General features: G+C 37.7%; 1 protein-coding gene across 2 annotated transcripts; it reads left to right on the forward strand.

The window, feature by feature from the left end:
* The first annotated feature begins 234 nt into the window (after positions 1–234).
* On the forward strand, positions 235–17,380 carry LOC131951929 (mucin-2-like). 2 transcript variants are annotated; one of them, XM_059314382.1, is made up of 4 exons: positions 235–418; positions 1,603–1,793; positions 13,409–14,419; positions 16,429–17,380. In XM_059314382.1, exons 2-4 carry the CDS (start codon positions 1,607–1,609, stop codon positions 16,935–16,937), a joined length of 1,707 nt encoding a protein of 568 aa, XP_059170365.1. In that variant the 5' UTR covers positions 235–418; positions 1,603–1,606; the 3' UTR covers positions 16,938–17,380. The 2 variants fall into 2 exon arrangements, with proteins under 2 accessions (XP_059170365.1, XP_059170366.1); XM_059314383.1 differs by lacking the exon at positions 235–418 and adding an exon at positions 693–743.
* The last annotated feature ends 3,418 nt before the right edge of the window (positions 17,381–20,798 follow it).

Genomic DNA, 20,798 nt, shown 5'->3' on the forward strand with positions numbered 1-20,798 from the left:
AGGGCTTTATGTGTCTTTTTTTACTATATGTGAGAATAATATACTACGTGCATGTATACTTATATCGGAGTATACTGGCGTGTAATATTATATATAGATTAACCCGTGGAGGATTATTTAGGAAGACATAGATAGGATCGTGTTCAAATTTGACGAAATATAGGTGCAACCATTTGAACGTGTGTCGACCACATGCGCGTGTGTCATCCTTTGAAGCACGTGTGTTGACGCGGGTAAACATGACGGCCTATACGACTTATTGATAAGTAAATCAATGACAACTATAGCCGTATATTATGTTCCCTCCCCATCCCCACCCACACCGCGTGAGACAGCCAGTTAAAACATCACCCCACTATGTACGTCTGAAATGTAAAAACAAACAACTAACATTGGAAAGTTTTCAAAGTCGATGAAGGTAAGACAAACTGTTTTTTTATGTTGAAAAAGCTGTAAAAATGTGTTTTCTTAATCCGGTGTGGATATTGAGTTTCCTTATCGCTTGGATTATGTTAGCTGATATTTTAGTTTTTCTTGAAGAGTTGTGGGACGAAAAAAAAACCACAACGGGAATGTTAAGATGATTGATAGGAATTTTTAAAAAATCAGAAATTCGTCATATGCAATATGTATATGCAATATTTGTGTGTTCGGCGTTGTCGTGTTCAACTTTGTGTAACATCATAGGTGTGTTAAAATTGGTGTGGACATCACTGTGTACAACGTAGAAGTGTTTAACATCGGTACGGACAAAATTGCACCATTGCTGCGCACATCATTATTGTGTACATTATTGTAAACGACATTATTGTGTACAACATTATTGTGTAAAATATTTTTGTGTACACTACTGGTGTGTACACTATTGACGTGTATAACATTGTTGTGTACAACATTATTGTGTACAGCATAGCTGTGTTAAACGTAGTGGCGCTTATTGAAAATCAAGTTAACATAGGCTTGTTTTTATATTGATCTGTTTAAACTGTTTTCTGTTTAATAGTGGTCTATTCAATATTGGTCTGTTTAACTGTGGTCTTTTTAGTATTAGTCTATTAGTTAGTCTATTGTTTAATATGAGCGCATTTAACATCAGTCTATTTTTAAAAATTAGTCTGTTAATAATTGATCTGTTTAATAGTGGTCAATTTATTATTGGTTTCTTTAAAACGGATCAATTTAACATTGGTCATTTTGATATTGGTCTCTTTAAAAGTGGTCTGTTTAGTGGTTTAATATTGGAGTGTTTAGTATAGGTCTGATTATAATAATTGGTCTTAAAATTGGCCCGTCTAAAATAAATTGGTTTATTTAATGACGTGTGTGTGTGTGTGTGTGTGTGTAACTGGAGACACGTGTGGTTGTGAAGACGTGCCCAGATGTGGTTTTAGGAGTGTGTGTGTGTGTTGGGGGGGGGGGGGGTGAACATTTGTTAAAATTAAAATCCCATGACTTTATTTACAGACATTGACGGTTATATTCCTGATTACAGCGACTCTCGTGATGAGGGAGGTGGTGGTACAATACAGAGATACAATTATCAGCGAATAAATAATTTCGTAGTTTTAATTTCATACACGAAATGTCTTGCACGTTTTTCAGAACGATGAAAGCCCAGTCACTAATCCACGTGCTGTTTCTGGTCTCCATGACAACCTGGGCCGATCAGAACTGTATGCAACAAGTCCTTAACCCCGCAGATATTTTTAGATCAGATAATGCAACGGCTGTTCCGATTGGTCAATACACAGACGAGAGTCTACAGGCATGTAACAACAGATGTTGCCAATCAGGTTAGCTTAAAGTTTGATTTCCAATATTTAATGGTAAAAAACATCCAACCCTGGCTATGAAAATCAAAATACACCATGGGCATGACGTTGATGTATGCCGGGGTTAAAGGTCAGATGAGATAAATATCTCCGACACAGATGGGATGGTGGCTGAGTGTTTTGGTTGAGTTAGTGGTCCCCTTTCAAACTCACCCCAGGGGTGGGGGGGGGGGGGGAGGTGACCTCGGGATGGGCTGGGATGGTAGCTAAGTGTGTGGTTGAGTTAGTGCTCCCCTCTCCCAAACTCACCCCGGGTATGGGGGGGGGGGGGCAGGTGACCTCGGGATGGGCTGGGATGGTAGCTAAGTGTGTGGTTGAGTTAGTGCTCCCCTCTCCCAAACTCACCCCGGGTATGGGGGGGGGGGGGCAGGTGACCTCGGGATGGGCTGGGATGGTAGCTAAGTGTGTTGGTTGAGTTAGTGCTCCCCCCTCCCAAACTTACCCCAGGGATGGGGGGGGGGCAGGTGACCTAGGGATGTGGTGGAATGTGGGTGAGTGTGTTAAGTTAGTGGTCCCCCGGGGGAGTGGGGGATGTTGGGAAACAAACAACCCAGGGACGTGACGCACTGACGTGTCATTATGTTTCTTCCCACCTGACAGCTAACGTGTAGACATCGCGAGTCATTCTATTTCTACTGAATACCTTCACTAAAATTTAAAAAAATCGATTCATGCTTTTCTTTATAGTTATTTAAATATTCTAGATGCAGACTAGATGACTGGATCTACGGAAAAAAACTAGACGTAGACGCTAAGATCTAGATTCTAGATTTAGACTCAAGATCTATCTACTCTAGAATCTATTCCAATAATAAATTTCTATATTAAACTATTTCAGGCCTTAATTATTTTATAGAAATCTTTGTTTGTTTAGCTATGGAAACTGCTAATTTGGGATAAAATATTTTTGAAAGAATACGCGTAAGTTAAGTTTTTTAATTACGTCTTTTGTTCTAATAAAACCATGAGGTACTAAATAGCTGAGATGATAGTGTACTTGATACCGCGCGGGTGGTACGGGTTCGAGTCACACCAAGGCAAAGTTAATATTTGTTTTTGCAATTTTTTTTTTATATGTGAATCTTCCGATTTTAGAATATAAAGAAAGGAACTATTTCATTCAAATTTGATTTAATTCTAGATCTATAGATCTACTTTTCAAGACGTACGCTATGAAATCTATACAATTTTACAAATTACTTAAAGCCAGGTTTTTAACGGAATCATTTAAGTCTTTTAATCAGTGTGTGCATTTAATTTGGTGTTCTAATGACTAATAATGTATATAATTTGGTTTTAATTTTTCGAATACGTATTGGTAGTCTATGTTATTTTAAATGTGTCGGATTTTTAGCTATTTAGTTATTTCTTTGCATGGTCACTAATATTGTTCAACGTGTAGTAAAGCACATTGCGTTTTGACCAATAACTATTTTATAAAATATTAGGATATTAGTGGCCTTTGTTTATTTAAATGTGCCGGATTTTTAGCTAATTAGTTATTTCTTTGTTTTGTCACTAATATCTCAATGTGTATTGTTGATTTTTGTATCAATAACTATTTTATAACTTATTATTTCCAAATATGTATAACATTAAAAATATATGGGCCTATAATTCACGTGTAGCGGGTACCGAGGGCTAGTATAGGAATATTCGGGAGGGTTTAGGGGAGGGATCACTCCTGGTTTATTAAATAAAATATTTCGATTATAGTCTCGATTGGATGCTCAGACAATAATCTATTAAACTGAATTTTTATCTAAGTATAAATTAAGAATTTGATAAACCTAACAGTTTTCATTTAAATAAAAGTCAAATAATAATTCTAAAATCAACGTGATATAAAGATTAAAAACCAACTAAATTGTACATAACTTTATATAATAATGTCTTATAACTTAATTAAAATGTGTTTTATTAGTACTAAATTTGTGATTATTTGTTATTACGTTTTAAGAACACTGCTATTTGTTGTCTCCCATTGCTAAATTGAAGTTAAAAATGGGAAGTAACTAGCATACATTATTATTAAACTACTTAATTATTAACATTGAACTTTTTTTAACCATATTGATACATAATATTTAATAATAAAAATATATACATGAACTTATTCATATAACATTTTCTAACATAGCGGTTATGTTCGCTTATCTAAATAAATATATAAAATATTTCATCTCAGTGAATGCATTTACCTTGTAGTTCTTGACGTCTATAAGTAAGAGCTGGGGGGGGGGGGGGGGTCATCTTGTAAGGGAATAAAAGTTGCCTGAAAGAAACACTGGATTAGTAACAAGTGTGATTTATGATTTGAACATTTAAAACTTTTGTTTTTTTTCTGGTACAATCAAGAAGTCAATGGAAAAGTAAAACGTAACAGGCCAACTGTGAATATTATATATATATATATATATATATATATATATATATATATATATATATATATATATATATACATATATATATATATATATATATATATATATATATATATATATATATATACTAGGCATACTGCCTAGCTTCGCTTAGGTTTTCAAAAACATTTGATAATTTGAATAGTAATTATTAGGTGATGGATGAGGCGTGGAGTGCTTAAATGTAAACAGTAATGCTAATTTTAGAGAAGATGTTGTAGACATATGCTCTTTATCATCAGCTTCTTGAGAAAGTGTTCGAAAGTACGCAATTTATAACTAAGATGGAAATAGAACTACAGAGGTTCCATGAACAGTATATCTCATAATTTATATTACATTGACTTTTAAAATTAATTTTTTATTTAATTATGATACGAAGCTTAATTAATAACTTATTTTTATCTAAAACAAATGCTATACTTTGTCGTTTTCTGTTTCTGTTTAAAATAGTATACAATTATTTGAAAAATAATTATTTAAAAAGGTTACCTCCCTTGGAAATTAACCGAATGACGTATCTCTGTGTTTACTTTTTTTTAAACAAACAGTTACTATGCTTATATAAGAAAATACGATATATAAACATATTTAACGACTACAATAGCTTTTTCCGACGGGATTAAAGTTTTTTTGTTACCCTCCAGGGTCGGTCTACGACCTCAAATAATATTAACGGGATCGATCGTCAAATTATTTATATATATCTCATATAAGGAGAATTTCACTCGCGGTCATCTTTTAGCACTGGTCGAGGGCTTTGAGTCTGACCAACAGTTTTTCCATACGGCCTAGTCATCTATAGAAGTGTATAAAAAACATTAGCATGATGTACAGAGGTTAAGTAACGTAAAAATTGTGTTGAAATTACCCTGTTTTTTTCCATAAAATACAAAGATTATATAGGGAAATACGACTGGTCAGTTTTGACCCCTTTACGAAGTTTTCCCAGATATGCCGAGTTTTTTGTGACACCCCAAGGCGTTCTCCTACCACCTCACAAAATATCAAGGGGGGTCGTCAGAGGAATTTTTTTTTCGTAATAGAGCTCATACAAAGAGAATTTCACTCGCGGTCACTTTTTAGCCCTCGTCGAGGGCTTTGAGTGTAACCGACAGTTTTCCCTAAAGGTCAAGCCATTGACCTAGGAGCATGCAAAAAATTAGCCAGATATACTGAGCTTAAGTATCCTAGTCTGCGTTGAAATGACCCTCTGTTTTTCCCATAAAATACAAAGATTATATAGGGAAATACAACTGGTCAGTTTTGACCCCTTTACGAAGTTTTCCCAGATATGCCGAGTTTTTTGTGACACCCCTAGGTGTTCTCCTACCACCTCACAAAATTTCAAGGGGGGTCGTCGGAGGAAATTTTTTTTCGTAATAGAGCTCATATAAAGAGAATTTCACTCGCGGTCACTTTTTAGCCCTCGTCGAGGGCTTTGAGTCAAACCGACAGTTTTCCCTAAAGGTCAAGCCATTCACCTAAGAGTATGCAAAAAATTAGTCAGATATACTGAGTATAAGTATCCTAAAGTCTGCGTTGAAATGACCCTCTGTTTTTCCCATAAAATACAAAGATTATATAGGGAAATACAACTGGTCAGTTTTGACCCCTTTACGAAGTTTTCCCAGATATGCCGAGTTTTTTGTGACACCCCAATGTGTTCTCCTACCACCTCACAAAATTTCAAGGGGGGTCGTCGGAGGAATTTTTTTTTCGTAATAGAGCTCATATAAAGAGAATTTCACTCGCGGTCACTTTTTAGCCCTCGTCGAGTGCTTTGAGTGTAACCGACAGTTTTCCCTAAAGGTCAAGCCATTTACCTATAAGCATGCCAAAACTGAGCCAGATGTAAAGAGGGTAAGTGCCATAAAATCCGTTTTGAAATGACCCTCTGTTTTCCCCATAAAATACAAAGATTATATAGGGAAATACGACTGGTCAGTTTTGACCCATTTCCCGATTTTTCCCGGACATGGCGAGTTTTTTGTGACACCCCAAGGTGTTCTTCTACCACCTCACAAAATTTCAAGGGGGGTCGTCGGAGGAATTTTTTTTTCGTAATAGAGCTCATATAATGAGAATTTCACTCGCGGTCACTTTTTAGCCCTCGTCGAGGGCTTTGAGTCAAACCGACAGTTTTCCCTAAAGGTCAAACCATTTACCTAAGAGTATGCAAAAAATTAGTCAGATATACTGAGTTTAAGTACCCTAAAGTCTGCTTTGAAATGACCCTCTGTTTTTCCCATAAAATACAAAGATTATATAGGGAAATACGACTGGTCAGTTTTGACCCATTTCCCGATTTTTCCCGGACATGGCGAGTTTTTTGTGACACCCCAAGGCGTTCTCCTACCACCTCACAAAATATCAAGGGGGGTCGTCGGAGGAATTTTTTTTTCGTAATAGAGCTCATATAAAGAGAATTTCACTCGTGGTCACTTTTTAGCCCTCGTCGAGGGCTTTGAGTGTAACCGACAGATTTTCCTAAAGGTCAAGCCATTTACCTATAAGCATGCCAAAACTGAGCCAGATGTAAAGAGCGTAAGTGCCATAAAATCCGTTTTGAAATGACCCTCTGTTTTCCCCATAAAATACAAAGATTATATAGGGAAATACGACTGGTCAGTTTTGACCCATTTCCCGATTTTTCCCGGACATGGCGAGTTTTTTGTGACACCCCAAGGTGTTCTTCTACCACCTCACAAAATATCAAGGGGGGTCGTCGGAGGAATTTTTTTTTCGTAATAGAGCTCATATAATGAGAATTTCACTCGCGGTCACTTTTTAGCCCTCGTCGAGGGCTTTGAGTGTAACCGACAGTTTTCCCTAAAGGTCAAGCCATTGACCTAGGAGCATGCAAAAAATTAGCCAGATATACTGAGCTTAAGTATCCTAAAGTCTGCGTTGAAATGACCCTCTGTTTTTCCCATAAAATACAAAGATTATATAGGGAAATACAACTGGTCAGTTTTGACCCCTTTACGAAGTTTTCCCAGATATGCCGAGTTTTTTGTGACACCCCAAGGTGTTCTCCTACCACCTCACAAAATTTCAAGGGGGGTCGTCGGAGGAATTTTTTTTTCGTAATAGAGCTCATATAAAGAGAATTTCACTCGCGGTCACTTTTTAGCCCTCGTCGAGGGCTTTGAGTGTAACCGACAGTTTTCCCTAAAGGTCAAGCCATTGACCTAGGAGCATGCAAAAAATTAGCCAGATATACTGAGCTTAAGTACCCTAAAGTCTGCGTTGAAATGACCCTCTGTTTTTCCCATAAAATACAAAGATTATATAGGGAAATACAACTGGTCAGTTTTGACCCCTTTACGAAGTTTTCCCAGATATGCCGAGTTTTTTGTGACACCCCAATGTGTTCTCCTACCACCTCACAAAATTTCAAGGGGGGTCGTCGGAGGAATTTTTTTTTCGTAATAGAGCTCATATAAAGAGAATTTCACTCGCGGTCACTTTTTAGCCCTCGTCGAGGGCTTTGAGTGTAACCGACAGTTTTCCCTAAAGGTCAAGCCATTGACCTAGGAGCATGCAAAAAATTAGCCAGATATACTGAGCTTAAGTACCCTAAAGTCTGCGTTGAAATGACCCTCTGTTTTTCCCATAAAATACAAAGATTATATAGGGAAATACAACTGGTCAGTTTTGACCCCTTTACGAAGTTTTCCCAGATATGCCGAGTTTTTTGTGACACCCCAAGGTGTTCTCCTACCACCTCACAAAATTTCAAGGGGGGTCGTCGGAGGAATTTTTTTTTCGTAATAGAGCTCATATAAAGAGAATTTCACTCGCGGTCACTTTTTAGCCCTCGTCGAGGGCTTTGAGTGTAACCGACAGTTTTCCCTAAAGGTCAAGCCATTGACCTAGGAGCATGCAAAAAATTAGCCAGATATACTGAGCTTAAGTACCCTAAAGTCTGCGTTGAAATGACCCTCTGTTTTTCCCATAAAATACAAAGATTATATAGGGAAATACAACTGGTCAGTTTTGACCACTTTACGAAGTTTTCCCAGATATGCCGAGTTTTTTGTGACACCCCAAGGTGTTCTCCTACCACCTCACAAAATTTCAAGGGGGGTTGTCGGAGGAATTTTTTTTTCGTAATATAGCCCATATAAGGCGCCGGTCAGTCGAGGTCAGTTTTGACCCCTTGTCCGTAGACTTTTTGCCGAACCGTCACCGGCCCTCGTGTTCTATCGCCATAAGGCACCATCGTGCCAAATTTGACGCGCCTGCGGCGCCGGGAAGTGCCCTATCGGGCACCTGACCACTTTGCTTTATATATATAGATATATAGATATATATATATATATATATATATATACATATATATATATATATATATATATATACACACATACCATACATATATATATACATATACATATATATATATATATATATATATATATATATATATATATATATATATATATATATATATATATATATATATATATATATATATATATATATACTAGGCATACTGCCTAGCTTCGCTTAGGTTTTCAAAAACATTTGATAATTTGAATAGTAATTATTAGGTGATGGATGAGGCGTGGAGTGCTTAAATGTAAACAGTAATGCTAATTTTAGAGAAGATGTTGTAGGCCTATGCTCTTTAACATCAGCATCCAGAGAAAGTGTTTGAAAGTACGCAATTTATAACTAAGATGGAAATAGAACTACAGAGGTTCCATGAAAAGTATATCTCATAATTTATATTACATTGACTTTAAAAATTAATTTTTTTATTTAAATATGATACGTAGCTTAATTAATAACTTATTTTTATCTAAAACAAATGCTATACTTTGTCGTTGTCTGTTTCTGTTTAAAATAGTATACAATTATTTGAAAAATATTTATTTAAAAAGGTTACCTCCCTTGGAAATTAACCGAATGACGTATCTCTGTGTTTACTTTTTTTTAAAACAGTTACTATGCTTATATAAGAAAATACGATATATAAACATATTTAACGACTACAATAGCTTTTTCCGACGGGATTAAAGTTTTTTTGTTACCCTCCAGGGTCGGTCTACGACCTCAAATAATATTAACGGGATCGATCGTCAAATTATTTATATATATCTCATATAAGGAGAATTTCACTCGCGGTCATCTTTTAGCACTGGTCGAGGGCTTTGAGTCTGACCAACAGTTTTTCCATACGGCCTAGTCATCTATAGAAGTGTATGCAAAACATTAGCATGATGTACAGAGGTTAAGTAACGTAAAAATTGTGTTGAAATTACCCTGTTTTTTTTCCATAAAATACAAAGATTATATAGGGAAATACGACTGGTCAGTTTTGACCCCTTTACGAAGTTTTCCCAGATATGCCGAGTTTTTTGTGACACCCCAAGGCGTTCTCCTACCACTTCACAAAATATCAAGGGGGGTCGTCGGAGGAAATTTTTTCTTGTAATAGAGCTCAAATAAAGAGAATTTCACTCGCGGTCACATTTTAGCCCTCGTCGAGGGCTTTGAGTGTAACCGACAGTTTTCCCTAAAGGTCAAGCCATTGACCTAAGAGTATGCAAAAATTTAGCCAGATATACTGAGTTTAAGTACCCTAAAGCCTGCGTTGAAATGACCCTCTGTTTTTCCAATAAAATACAAAGATTATATAGGGAAATACAACTGGTCAGTTTTGACCGCTTTACGAAGTTTTCCCAGATATGCCGAGTTTTTTGTGACACCCCAAGGCGTTCTCCTACCACCTCACAAAATATCAAGGGGGGTCGTCGGAGGAAATTTTTTTTCGTAAAAGAGCTCATATAAAGAGAATCTCACTCGCGGTCACATTTTAGCCCTCGCCGAGGGCTTTGAGTGAAACCGACAGTTTTCCCTAAAGGTCAAGCCATTGACCTAAGAGTATGCAAAAATTTAGCCAGATATACTGAGTTTAAGTACCCTAAAGCCTGCGTTGAAATGACCCTCTGTTTTTCCAATAAAATACAAAGATTATATAGGGAAATACAACTGGTCAGTTTTGACCCCTTTACGAAGTTTTCCCAGATATGTCGAGTTTTTTGTGACACCCCAAGGTGTTCTCCTACCACCTCACAAAATTTCAAGGGGGGTCGTCGGAGGAATTTTTTTTTCGTAATAGAGCTCATATAAAGAGAATTTCACTTGCTGTCACTTTTTAGCCCTCGTCAAGGGCTTTGCGTGTAACCGACAGTTTTCCCTAAAGGTCAAGCCATTGACCTAGGAGCATGCAAAAAATTAGCCAGATATACTGAGCTTAAGTATCCTAAAGTCTGCGTTGAAATGACCCTCTGTTTTTCCCATAAAATACAAAGATTATATAGGGAAATACAACTGGTCAGTTTTGACCCCTTTACGAAGTTTTCCCAGATATGCCGAGTTTTTTGTGGCACCCCAAGGTGTTCTCCTACCACCTCACAAAATTTCAATGGGGGTCGTCGGAGGAATTTTTTTTTCGTAATAGAGCTCATATAAAGAGAATTTCACTCGCGGTCACTTTTTAGCCCTCGTCGAGGGCTTTGAGTGTAACCGACAGTTTTCCCTAAAGGTCAAGCCATTTACCTATAAGCATGCCAAAACTGAGCCAGATGTAAAGAGGGTAAGTGCCTTAAAATCCGTTTTGAAATGACCCTCTGTTTTCCCCATAAAATACAAAGATTATATAGGGAAATACGACTGGTCAGTTTTGACCCATTTCCCGATTTTTCCCGGACATGGTGAGTTTTTTGTGACACCCCAAGGCGTTCTCCTACCACCTCACAAAATATCAAGGGGGGTCGTCGGAGGAAATTTTTTTTCGTAATAGAGCTCATATAAAGAGAATTTCACTCGCGGTCACTTTTTAGCCCTCGTCGAGGGCTTTGAGTGTAACCGACAGTTTTCCCTACAGGTCAAGCCATTTACCTATAAGCATGCCAAAACTGAGCCAGATGTAAAGAGGGTAAGTGCCATAAAATCCGTTTTGAAATGACCCTCTGATTTCCCCATAAAATACAAAGATTATATAGGGAAATACGACTGGTCAGTTTTGACCCATTTCCCGATTTTTCCCGGACATGCCGAGTTTTTTGTGGCACCCCAAGGTGTTCTCCTACCACCTCACAAAATTTCAAGGGGGGTCGTCGGAGGAATTTTTTTTTCGTAATAGAGCTCAAATAAAGAGAATTTCACTCGCGGTCACTTTTTAGCCCTCGTCGAGGGCTTTGAGTGTAACCGACAGTTTTCCCTAAAGGTCAAGCCATTTACCTATAAGCATGCCAAAACTGAGCCAGATGTAAAGAGGGTAAGTGCCATAAAATCCGTTTTGAAATGACCCTCTGTTTTCCCCATAAAATACAAAGATTATATAGGGAAATACGACTGGTCAGTTTTGACCCATTTCCCGATTTTTCCCGGACATGGCGAGTTTTTTGTGACACCCCAAGGCGTTCTCCTACCACCTCACAAAATATCAAGGGGGGTCGTCGGAGGAAATTTTTTTTCGTAATAGAGCTCATATAAAGAGAATTTCACTCGCGGTCACTTTTTAGCCCTCGTCGAGGGCTTTGAGTGTAACCGACAGTTTTCCCTACAGGTCAAGCCATTTACCTATAAGCATGCCAAAACTGAGCCAGATGTAAAGAGGGTAAGTGCCATAAAATCCGTTTTGAAATGACCCTATGATTTCCCCATAAAATACAAAGATTATATAGGGAAATACGACTGGTCAGTTTTGACCCATTTCCCGATTTTTCCCGGACATGGCGAGTTTTTTGTGACACCCCAAGGCGTTCTCCTACCACCTCACAAAATATCAAGGGGGGTCGTCGGAGGAATTTTTTTTTCGTAATAGAGCTCATATAAAGAGAATTTCACTCGCGGTCACTTTTTAGCCCTCTTCGAGGGCTTTGAGTGTAAACGACAGTTTTCCCTGAATGTCAAGCCATTGACCTAGGAGCATGCAAAAAATTAGCCAGATATACTGAGCTTAAGTATCCTAAAGTCTGCGTTGAAATGACCCTCTGTTTTTCCCATAAAATACAAAGATTATATAGGGAAATACGACTGGTCAGTTTTGACCCCTTTACGAAGTTTTCCCAGATATGCCGAGTTTTTTGTGACACCCCAAGGTGTTCTCCTACCACCTCACAAAATTTCAAGGGGGGTCGTCGGAGGAATTTTTTTTTCGTAATAGAGCTCATATAAAGAGAATTTCACTCGCGGTCACTTTTTAGCCTTCGTCGAGGGCTTTGAGTGTAAACGACAGTTTTCCCTAAAGGTCAATCCATTGACCTAGGAGCATGCAAAAAATTAGCCAGATATACTGAGCTTAAGTATCCTAAAGTCTGCGTTGAAATGACCCTCTGTTTTTCCCATAAAATACAAAGATTATATAGGGAAATACAACTGGTCAGTTTTGACCCCTTTACGAAGTTTTCCCAGATATGCCGAGTTTTTTGTGACACCCCAAGGTGTTCTCCTACCACCTCACAAAATTTCAAGGGGGGTCGTCGGAGGAATTTTTTTTTCGTAATAGAGCTCATATAAAGAGAATTTCACTCGCGGTCACTTTTTAGCCCTCGTCGAGGGCTTTGAGTGTAACCGACAGTTTTCCCTAAAGGTCAAGCCATTGACCTAGGAGCATGCAAAAAATTAGCCAGATATACTGAGCTTAAGTACCCTAAAGTCTGCGTTGAAATGACCCTCTGTTTTTCCCATAAAATACAAAGATTATATAGGGAAATACAACTGGTCAGTTTTGACCCCTTTACGAAGTTTTCCCAGATATGCCGAGTTTTTTGTGACACCCCAAGGTGTTGTCCTACCATCTCACAAAATTTCAAGGGGGGTCGTCGGAGGAATTTTTTTTTCGTAATATAGCCCATATAAGGCGCCGGTCAGTCGAGGTCAGTTTTGACCCCCTCTCCGTAGACTTTTTGCCGAACCGTCACCGGCCCTCGTGTTCTATCGCCATAAGGCACCTTCGTGCCAAATTTGACGCGCCTGCGGCGCCGGGAAGTACCCTATTGGGCACCCGACCACTTTGCTTTATATATATAGATATATATATATATATATATATATATATATATATATATATATATATATATATATATATATATATATATATGAGTATATTAATATATCCTTGATGATATTCAGTGTCTTGCAATGTGGCTGTGGTCGACGATTCTGATGTCAGCAGAGGATGTGAGCTCTACGCATGTCCGTCAACAACCTCGTGTAACCTGACACTTCAAGCCGGACAACTCGTGTTTGTCCGTCAGCCGCCGGGTCAAGTCAACGACAGCGACGTCCTGACCGACGACAGCAGCACCTTCCCGACGTCGGCACCTCTCGCTGAGGGACCTGTTACACAGGGACCTGCCACACAGGGACCTGCCACACAAGGACCTGAGGGATCTGCCACACAGGAACCTGCCACACAGGGACCTGCCACAAGGGTACTGGGGGTGATCCCCTCCGCTGGCGACGACTTGCTGACCCCCCTCCCCACCACGCTCAGCACGCTCACCTCCCCCAAAGCCACGCCCCTGGCGGACTACTTGACTCCGCCCACCGCCGAGATGACCGCTGTCAATCAACAAGCGTCCAGCATCAACTCCTTGACTCTCACTGACTCGCCGACGGCTGGGTTTGAACTCCCGACCTACCAGACCACGACCATCACTACGGTTCCCATGGTAACCGAAAACACCTCGACACAGCCCAGCCTAGCAGCCAATGACTCTGACGCCGAGGGAGAGTCATACATCAGCGGCGTGGACGCTCGCGTCAGCCAAAACAACTCCTTAGAAGGTAGTGAACAGTCTATCGCTACAACATCCCAGCTTTACAACATTGCCCCATCATTTACACCCACGCTCTTATTTACAACAACGACGGTGGAGATCACTGACGTCAACGCCACTAACGTCGTTTCAGCATCGTCATCGCTTGACGTCACAGAGGTTACTTCCGGTGACGTCATCCTCGTCTCGCAAGCTCCGAACAGCATGGTTGAAGCTATTCAGCTGACGATGCAGCTATCGACCACCGTGCCGCTAGACACACTCTACTACTCGGCCACTGTTGGTCCAGGAAGTGACGTAGCTGAAACGGAGCCAACAAACTCTTCGCTCTTCAATGACGTAGTGTCACAATCAGCACCAGGTAGGTTACTGTAGAGTGGAGATATTGCTATGTTTTAAACAGGGTTTCTTTCTGACATTGTTCTCCGGGAACATGGGAGGCGACTGTTCTTACAAATTTAGTTGAAGTGTGTCGTCATTGTGACGGAGGTAAGGGTATGTGTGTGTGAGGGAGGGGGGGGGGGGAAGGGGGTGGCGTCTCTTTGCAACGTTGTTTTTTTTTAAAGCTGGACAAAATTTGTATAAAACTGCTGAGCTTAAGTGGGCTTACTCTTTTACTACAATGATGATAGTACTCCGTTTTTGCTGATTTCTTCTTTTATTGTTAAAGACATTTTTTTTTAAATCAAGGGGAGTAATTCCCTAAAGCGTACATCTGAATCAATTATTTGTTGCTTCCCTTTGAACTTTAGTTAATGTCTGTTCATACTTGAAAACTTCTTTAGTTATATCTTACGGATTCTTATAATTCTGTTATTTCGGCAATTTATTAAAAACATGTACAATATATGTGACATGTAATGGAAAAGTTACCGTTACTGTCTATTGACCGTACCCTCGTTCCCCCCTCCCAACAGTGGTTGTCATTGTTGGATATTACAATTGTAGGTACAGTCGTTGTTGGGTATTACAGTTGTAGGTACAGTCGTTGTTGGGTATTACAGTTGTGTGTACAGTCGTTGTTGGGTATTACAGTTGTAGGTACAGTGGTTGAGCATTTCAGTTTTAATAAAGAAAATCAGTGGAGTACTATTATAGTACCAAACACAGTACGAACAGAATACCAAGAGAGTAACAAGAGAGTACTAAGAGAGTACCAACACAGTACCAAGAGAGCACTAACAACATCACATTACTTAAAACATCACTATCACAGCCCCATCACTGTATCAGCAAAAAAAAAAAAAACGTCGATACTATACTTTTTAAAGTCGAACTGAGCGATTAAAAGAACGAATGTACAAGAAAAATGTTTTTCTTTTCTTTGAAAGCATAATATATCCGGTCTTCTCGAATCATTTATTTCATGTGTAGGCTGTTTCCGTGAAAGAAAGCTTAAGCTGCAAAATTAAACATCAGCAATGTATCTTATATGTTGACTTTTTTCTAATAACGTGTAGGAAGATGCTAAAATCATTTCACTTTAATGGACTACCCACATGTTTTGTGTATTTAAAAAAAACCAAACTTTCTGAAGTTGGTTATATTGGGAATAAATGAAGAAATCTGATTCTGAGAGCTATTATATGGGCGTCTGTATGGGTAAGGGGGGTGGGTTGTTGAGGGCAGTATACCCCCCCCCCATTACCACATGATGGAAACTTATGAGCACATTTTACACTTAGTTTATTTCTATCAAATTTTGTGACTCATATGTGCATCACGTATGTGGCTAAAGCAGGGAAAGCATTGTTTATGGATTGCAATTACTTCAATCTTATGGATAACATTGACACTGTGGATAACATTGAAAAAAAACTGTTTTATGGATAGCTTTGACAAGATGTTTTATGGATAATATCGAAACTGTTATATGGATAACATTGACAAACTGTTTTATGGATACCATTGGCAAACTGTTTATGGATACCATTGACATTGTGAACAACATTGAAAAACTGTTTTATAGATAACGTGGACAAACTATTATATGGATAATATTGACAATCTGTTTTATGGATACCATTTATATCAAGCTTGAATAACTAAGATAACGTTTTCAATCAGTTTTCTCTATCTCTCACTACTTATTGCTTGGGAATAAATTTTCACTCAGACATGTCACTTTGACCCGAGCATAAAACCAGTCTGTTAAAGTTCACGCCACGTCTGTCTTAGATTTTTCAACAGGAATTTTAATTTCAATTAATTATTTACCCTAGAATTTTTTTAAAAATAACAATTAATTATCGGATTAAATATATCTATTAAATATGTTCTGTTATATTTTGTTATAGATTTTGACCTCGTGACTTAAGTAATTCTACATGTAATGAGCAGGCTCACTCACGTTGTTTTGTTACTCCGCAGGTAATGGGTCTCACGACTCAACAGTTTCAGCAAGCCAACAACCAACAGATATTGAACCAACGGGGTATTACACTGACCAGGTGACCGAGCTACCCACTAGCCCGCCGAGTGACCAAGTGACCGGACAACCTAGCATCCCGCCAACTGAGTCACCAACCGTCCAACCAACTACCCAATCAAGTGGTCAGCCGGTCCTATTATCTAGCGACCTAGTCACTGATCCACCAAGTATCCGACCCACTGACCAACAAACGGGCGTACCAAACGAGGAAGCGGAAGAAGAAGCGACATTATTAGGCGGGAAATCGGCCAACGAGTCAGGAACTACAACGGTACTTAATTATCACGGAACGTCCGAGGCGATGATTGCGATTTTAATTAGTGTTTTGGCTTTGGGTTGCGTCTTTGTGTTGACCATTGTTGGTGTGTTGGGGAAGAGAATCTACGACGGCTACCAGAAGAGGCATTATTCTAGATTGGACTACTTGATTAATGGCATGTATAATTAATTAGTTGTCAGATGGATTGATGGCATTGTGACAGACAGCTTGTAAGAATGACAGACAGCTTGCATGATTAACAGACCGCATGAATGACTGGCTAACGGCTTTTATGACTGACTGACTGACGGTATGTAAGGTTGACAAACGACGCGTAAGACTGACTTACAGACAGCATATATGATTAACAGACATACATATTATTGACAGGCAGAGAACATATTGTTATGTTATTTCTCACCATATAATTCTCTATGTACATATATATAATCTCGTTTTAACTGATGCGACCAATTCAAGTTTCTTTACAATACATACGAAATACATGTTAATTAATTTTACAAACGACTTAGATGTTTACTAATTTACATGCGACATACATGTCAACTAATTTAAAGTTGAATCGTAATTTATGTGAATTTATTTTCAGCAATGAACATTAAAAAAAAAGATTTATTTTACCACGGTGTCTCAATGTACCATTAGGTTATGCATGCTTTAAAATGCGTAAGTTTGGTAAAATTTGGAACCACCTTAGTTTAATGTTGCACGTGCTCAGAGTTTCTTTCAGGCACCTCATCAGGGGGTCTGCCCCCACCCTACTCAAAGAAAATCAACCGCACCCCCCCCCCCCCCGAACGAAATAATGGAATTTATATGGAAAATATATACTATTACCAGTGTCCGCCTCCCCCCCCCCCAGAAAAAATATATATTTATGATCAGCCCGCTATTTGATGAAAGAAAGTAAAGGTAAATATGTAAGTGTAGATGTAGCTACAGGTGTAATTGAGCAAACCACCTTTGGTTAAATTATCTGTGAATACAAAGCCCTGTTTGACAAAATGCCTCTGGACAACCCTTCGCTGTTGTCAAACTACGTGTGAGCTAATCATCTATGGTCGAAGCATATTAGGTCAACAGCAGCTATGTATATGTGATCGGAAAATATTAGCAATTTATGTTTCTATGCATTTTAGAAAGAGCGGTGGCATTTAAAAAAAATATTTTTATTGAAATATCCAGAATTGAAAAGTATATATTTGTCTCTGTATACACACAGACTCATACACAAATCAGGCATGTAAGAACAAACACACACATACACACATACACACATAGTCATAATCATCATTGCTGAAGGAACTGTGTGGAATTTTTTGTGTGAGCATTTGTTCAATTTGCGCATTGTTCTGTATGCGCATTGTTCTGTGTGCGCATTTTTCTGTTTGCGTAAATTTCTGTATGCGCAAATTTCTGTGTGCGCATTTTTCTTTGTGCGCACTTTTCTCTTGACGCATTTTTCTTGCTGTCCTTATATAAGTAGATTGTTAGACATTGGCCTATGTCAGGGGTCGGCAACCTTTTGAGACGGAAGAGCCAAAAGTTACAATTTTCAAAATTTCCCACTAACATTTTTATTTTAATATTTGATTATTTGATTAGGACTAGGTAAATAAATGTGATTTGTTATTTAAAATAAATATCCATAAATATGAAATAATATTTATTCATATAAAAACATACACATGTTTCGCAATAATAATGCGTTTAGTAATCAAATAAAATAACTATAGGATTATCCCAATCCACTTGAGAAGAAGTTAACTTTTTTTTCTCTCTTTAAAGTAAAGACATCACCGGCTCAGGAGGTGTCTGCCATTAGCCAGTCAGGCCTCAACGCGGCTAACTTTGACTAACTGGCTTGAATATCGGTTTGATAACAGTGTATCGGTCGCTTCTGTCCTTTCGTTCTCACCAGGCTTATTTTCCACCCCACTGAACGGAGGGTAAACTCGTACTCCATAGTCAGTACCCGGCTCAACAGTTGGAAGCTACTACGTCACTCAGGTCAAATTAATGATTACTTACACATAGGGAAATGCATTCTGAATAAAATAACATTTCCCATTTAAAAAAACATTCAAAAAAGTCGGCACTTGGGCAGTGGCAAACATGGGATTGTTATGAGTTTTGAAAACGAAATAATATAACTATTAATATTTGTGCAAGGAGCCGGAGAGCCGCATCTTGACGGCAAAAGAGCCGCATGCGGCTCGCGAGCAGCAGGTTGCCGACCCCTGGCCTATGTCAATTAACATATAGCAATTTAAAACAAAAATTCTTTCTAGTTACTTCCCATTTACAAACTCAATAAAACTATGGGAAACAAACAAAAGGAAAATAAATTAAAATCATCAAAACGACTGAGGGATTCAGCGGCTTAAAATATGTGTATATTTTAATATATAACCACATGTATACAAATTTAGTTGTATAATCGTTGTAAAGATTTTAAATTTTATAGATATTACAATTTTTATTTAAAAGTAACTTAAATGAAAAATCGTTTAATGTTTTAACATTTAAATTTTAAATATTATGAAATGTCCAACGTTAATGCTGTTTGATTTGAATTGATTTTTTGTTGGTTATATTTATAAAAAATTCAAATTTCGACAGGTAATAGATTAATAGATAATTATATATTTTACAGGTATATGAAATTTCACCTGTATATCTGAAACAGTATTCAAGTTATAGGCTTTGGAAAAACCAAAAGTAGAATAAATTTCACTTCCGTTTACCGGAAATCGCTGAAAAGTTGATACAGAACGAACATTTTGATGTCATACTTATTTATAAAATTTCATCAACACAGCTGTAACGGTACTCAAGTTATCGTGTTCACAGACACACACATACACACATACAGACAAACGGACACAATTGCAAAACTAAATTTACTCGCCTCACGAAGGAGTAAAACGTCGAGATTTTGTAAAAATACTTCCTCTACACTTCGTATACGCGAAAGTAAAAATGATGAAGAACAAAAATGTTAATTAATAAAAAAAGTTATGTGGATATACTGACAACCCTCCAAGTTTTGTTCAAAGCAAGATTGGCGAGTCTAAAGACGATGGTTTGCAATCTCATCGAGTAAATCTTTCGCCTTTTACTAGAAACAGTGGAATAGCAATAAATAGTATATATATATATATATATATATATATATATATATATATATATATATATATATATATATATATATATATATATATATATATATATATGTATGTATATATAAAAAACTTTTTTTATGTTATACACATCACACCATCCAACACCACCACCATAACCAAATGTTTAGCGACGCCCCCACCCCACCCCACACCACAACACCCCCCCCCCCCCCCAAAGAAGTCTCCACCTACGTATAGTTTCGCACACTTCTGTTAATGGAATTATTAATATTTAAAAATCTGTTTTCTGGTTAATACAATTTCGAAATGGAATTAAAAGACATAAGAAACAGATTATGTGTTTTTAAAAAAATATTTTTTATTATCTAATTCGTCAAGGTGATTATAAAATAAAAAAAAAAACTTAATTCATTTTATAATGGCCTCTAGGATAAAAAGTCAAGCATTAAATATAATGAATAAGATATTTTTTAAAATACAAAACTAAAGCTCAAAGGAAACCAGTCGAAAATTATTTTTTTGGGTGTTTTTTCATATTTGTAATTTTTTACCGTCTTTAGCTAAAATTTACATAGAACATACAATTATTTTTAATTTATTTTTGTCCAAACACAAATCAAGCATTTGAGATGCAAGACATTTTGCAGTTATTTAGTGACTGTACAAATGAGGTCAGGACAAATGATCTAAGACAAAATATCATAGGCAAATTATCTCACGGACAATTCTTCTCAGGACAAGTCCGTTAAAATCAATCTAAAATCTATACATATTTTGCTGTGATATATTTTGTAACTTATGTTACAACCCTCAGTAATTCTTGAACCTATGACCCCCCATCAGAAGTAAAAAGTCATGACCAAACAAACAAGTTCAGAAGTCG

This window comes from Physella acuta, unplaced genomic scaffold (assembly GCF_028476545.2).
Source record: "Physella acuta isolate Inbredline_101_S28 unplaced genomic scaffold, ASM2847654v3 ptg000839l, whole genome shotgun sequence".
Classification (NCBI taxonomy): Eukaryota; Metazoa; Mollusca; class Gastropoda; family Physidae; genus Physella; species Physella acuta.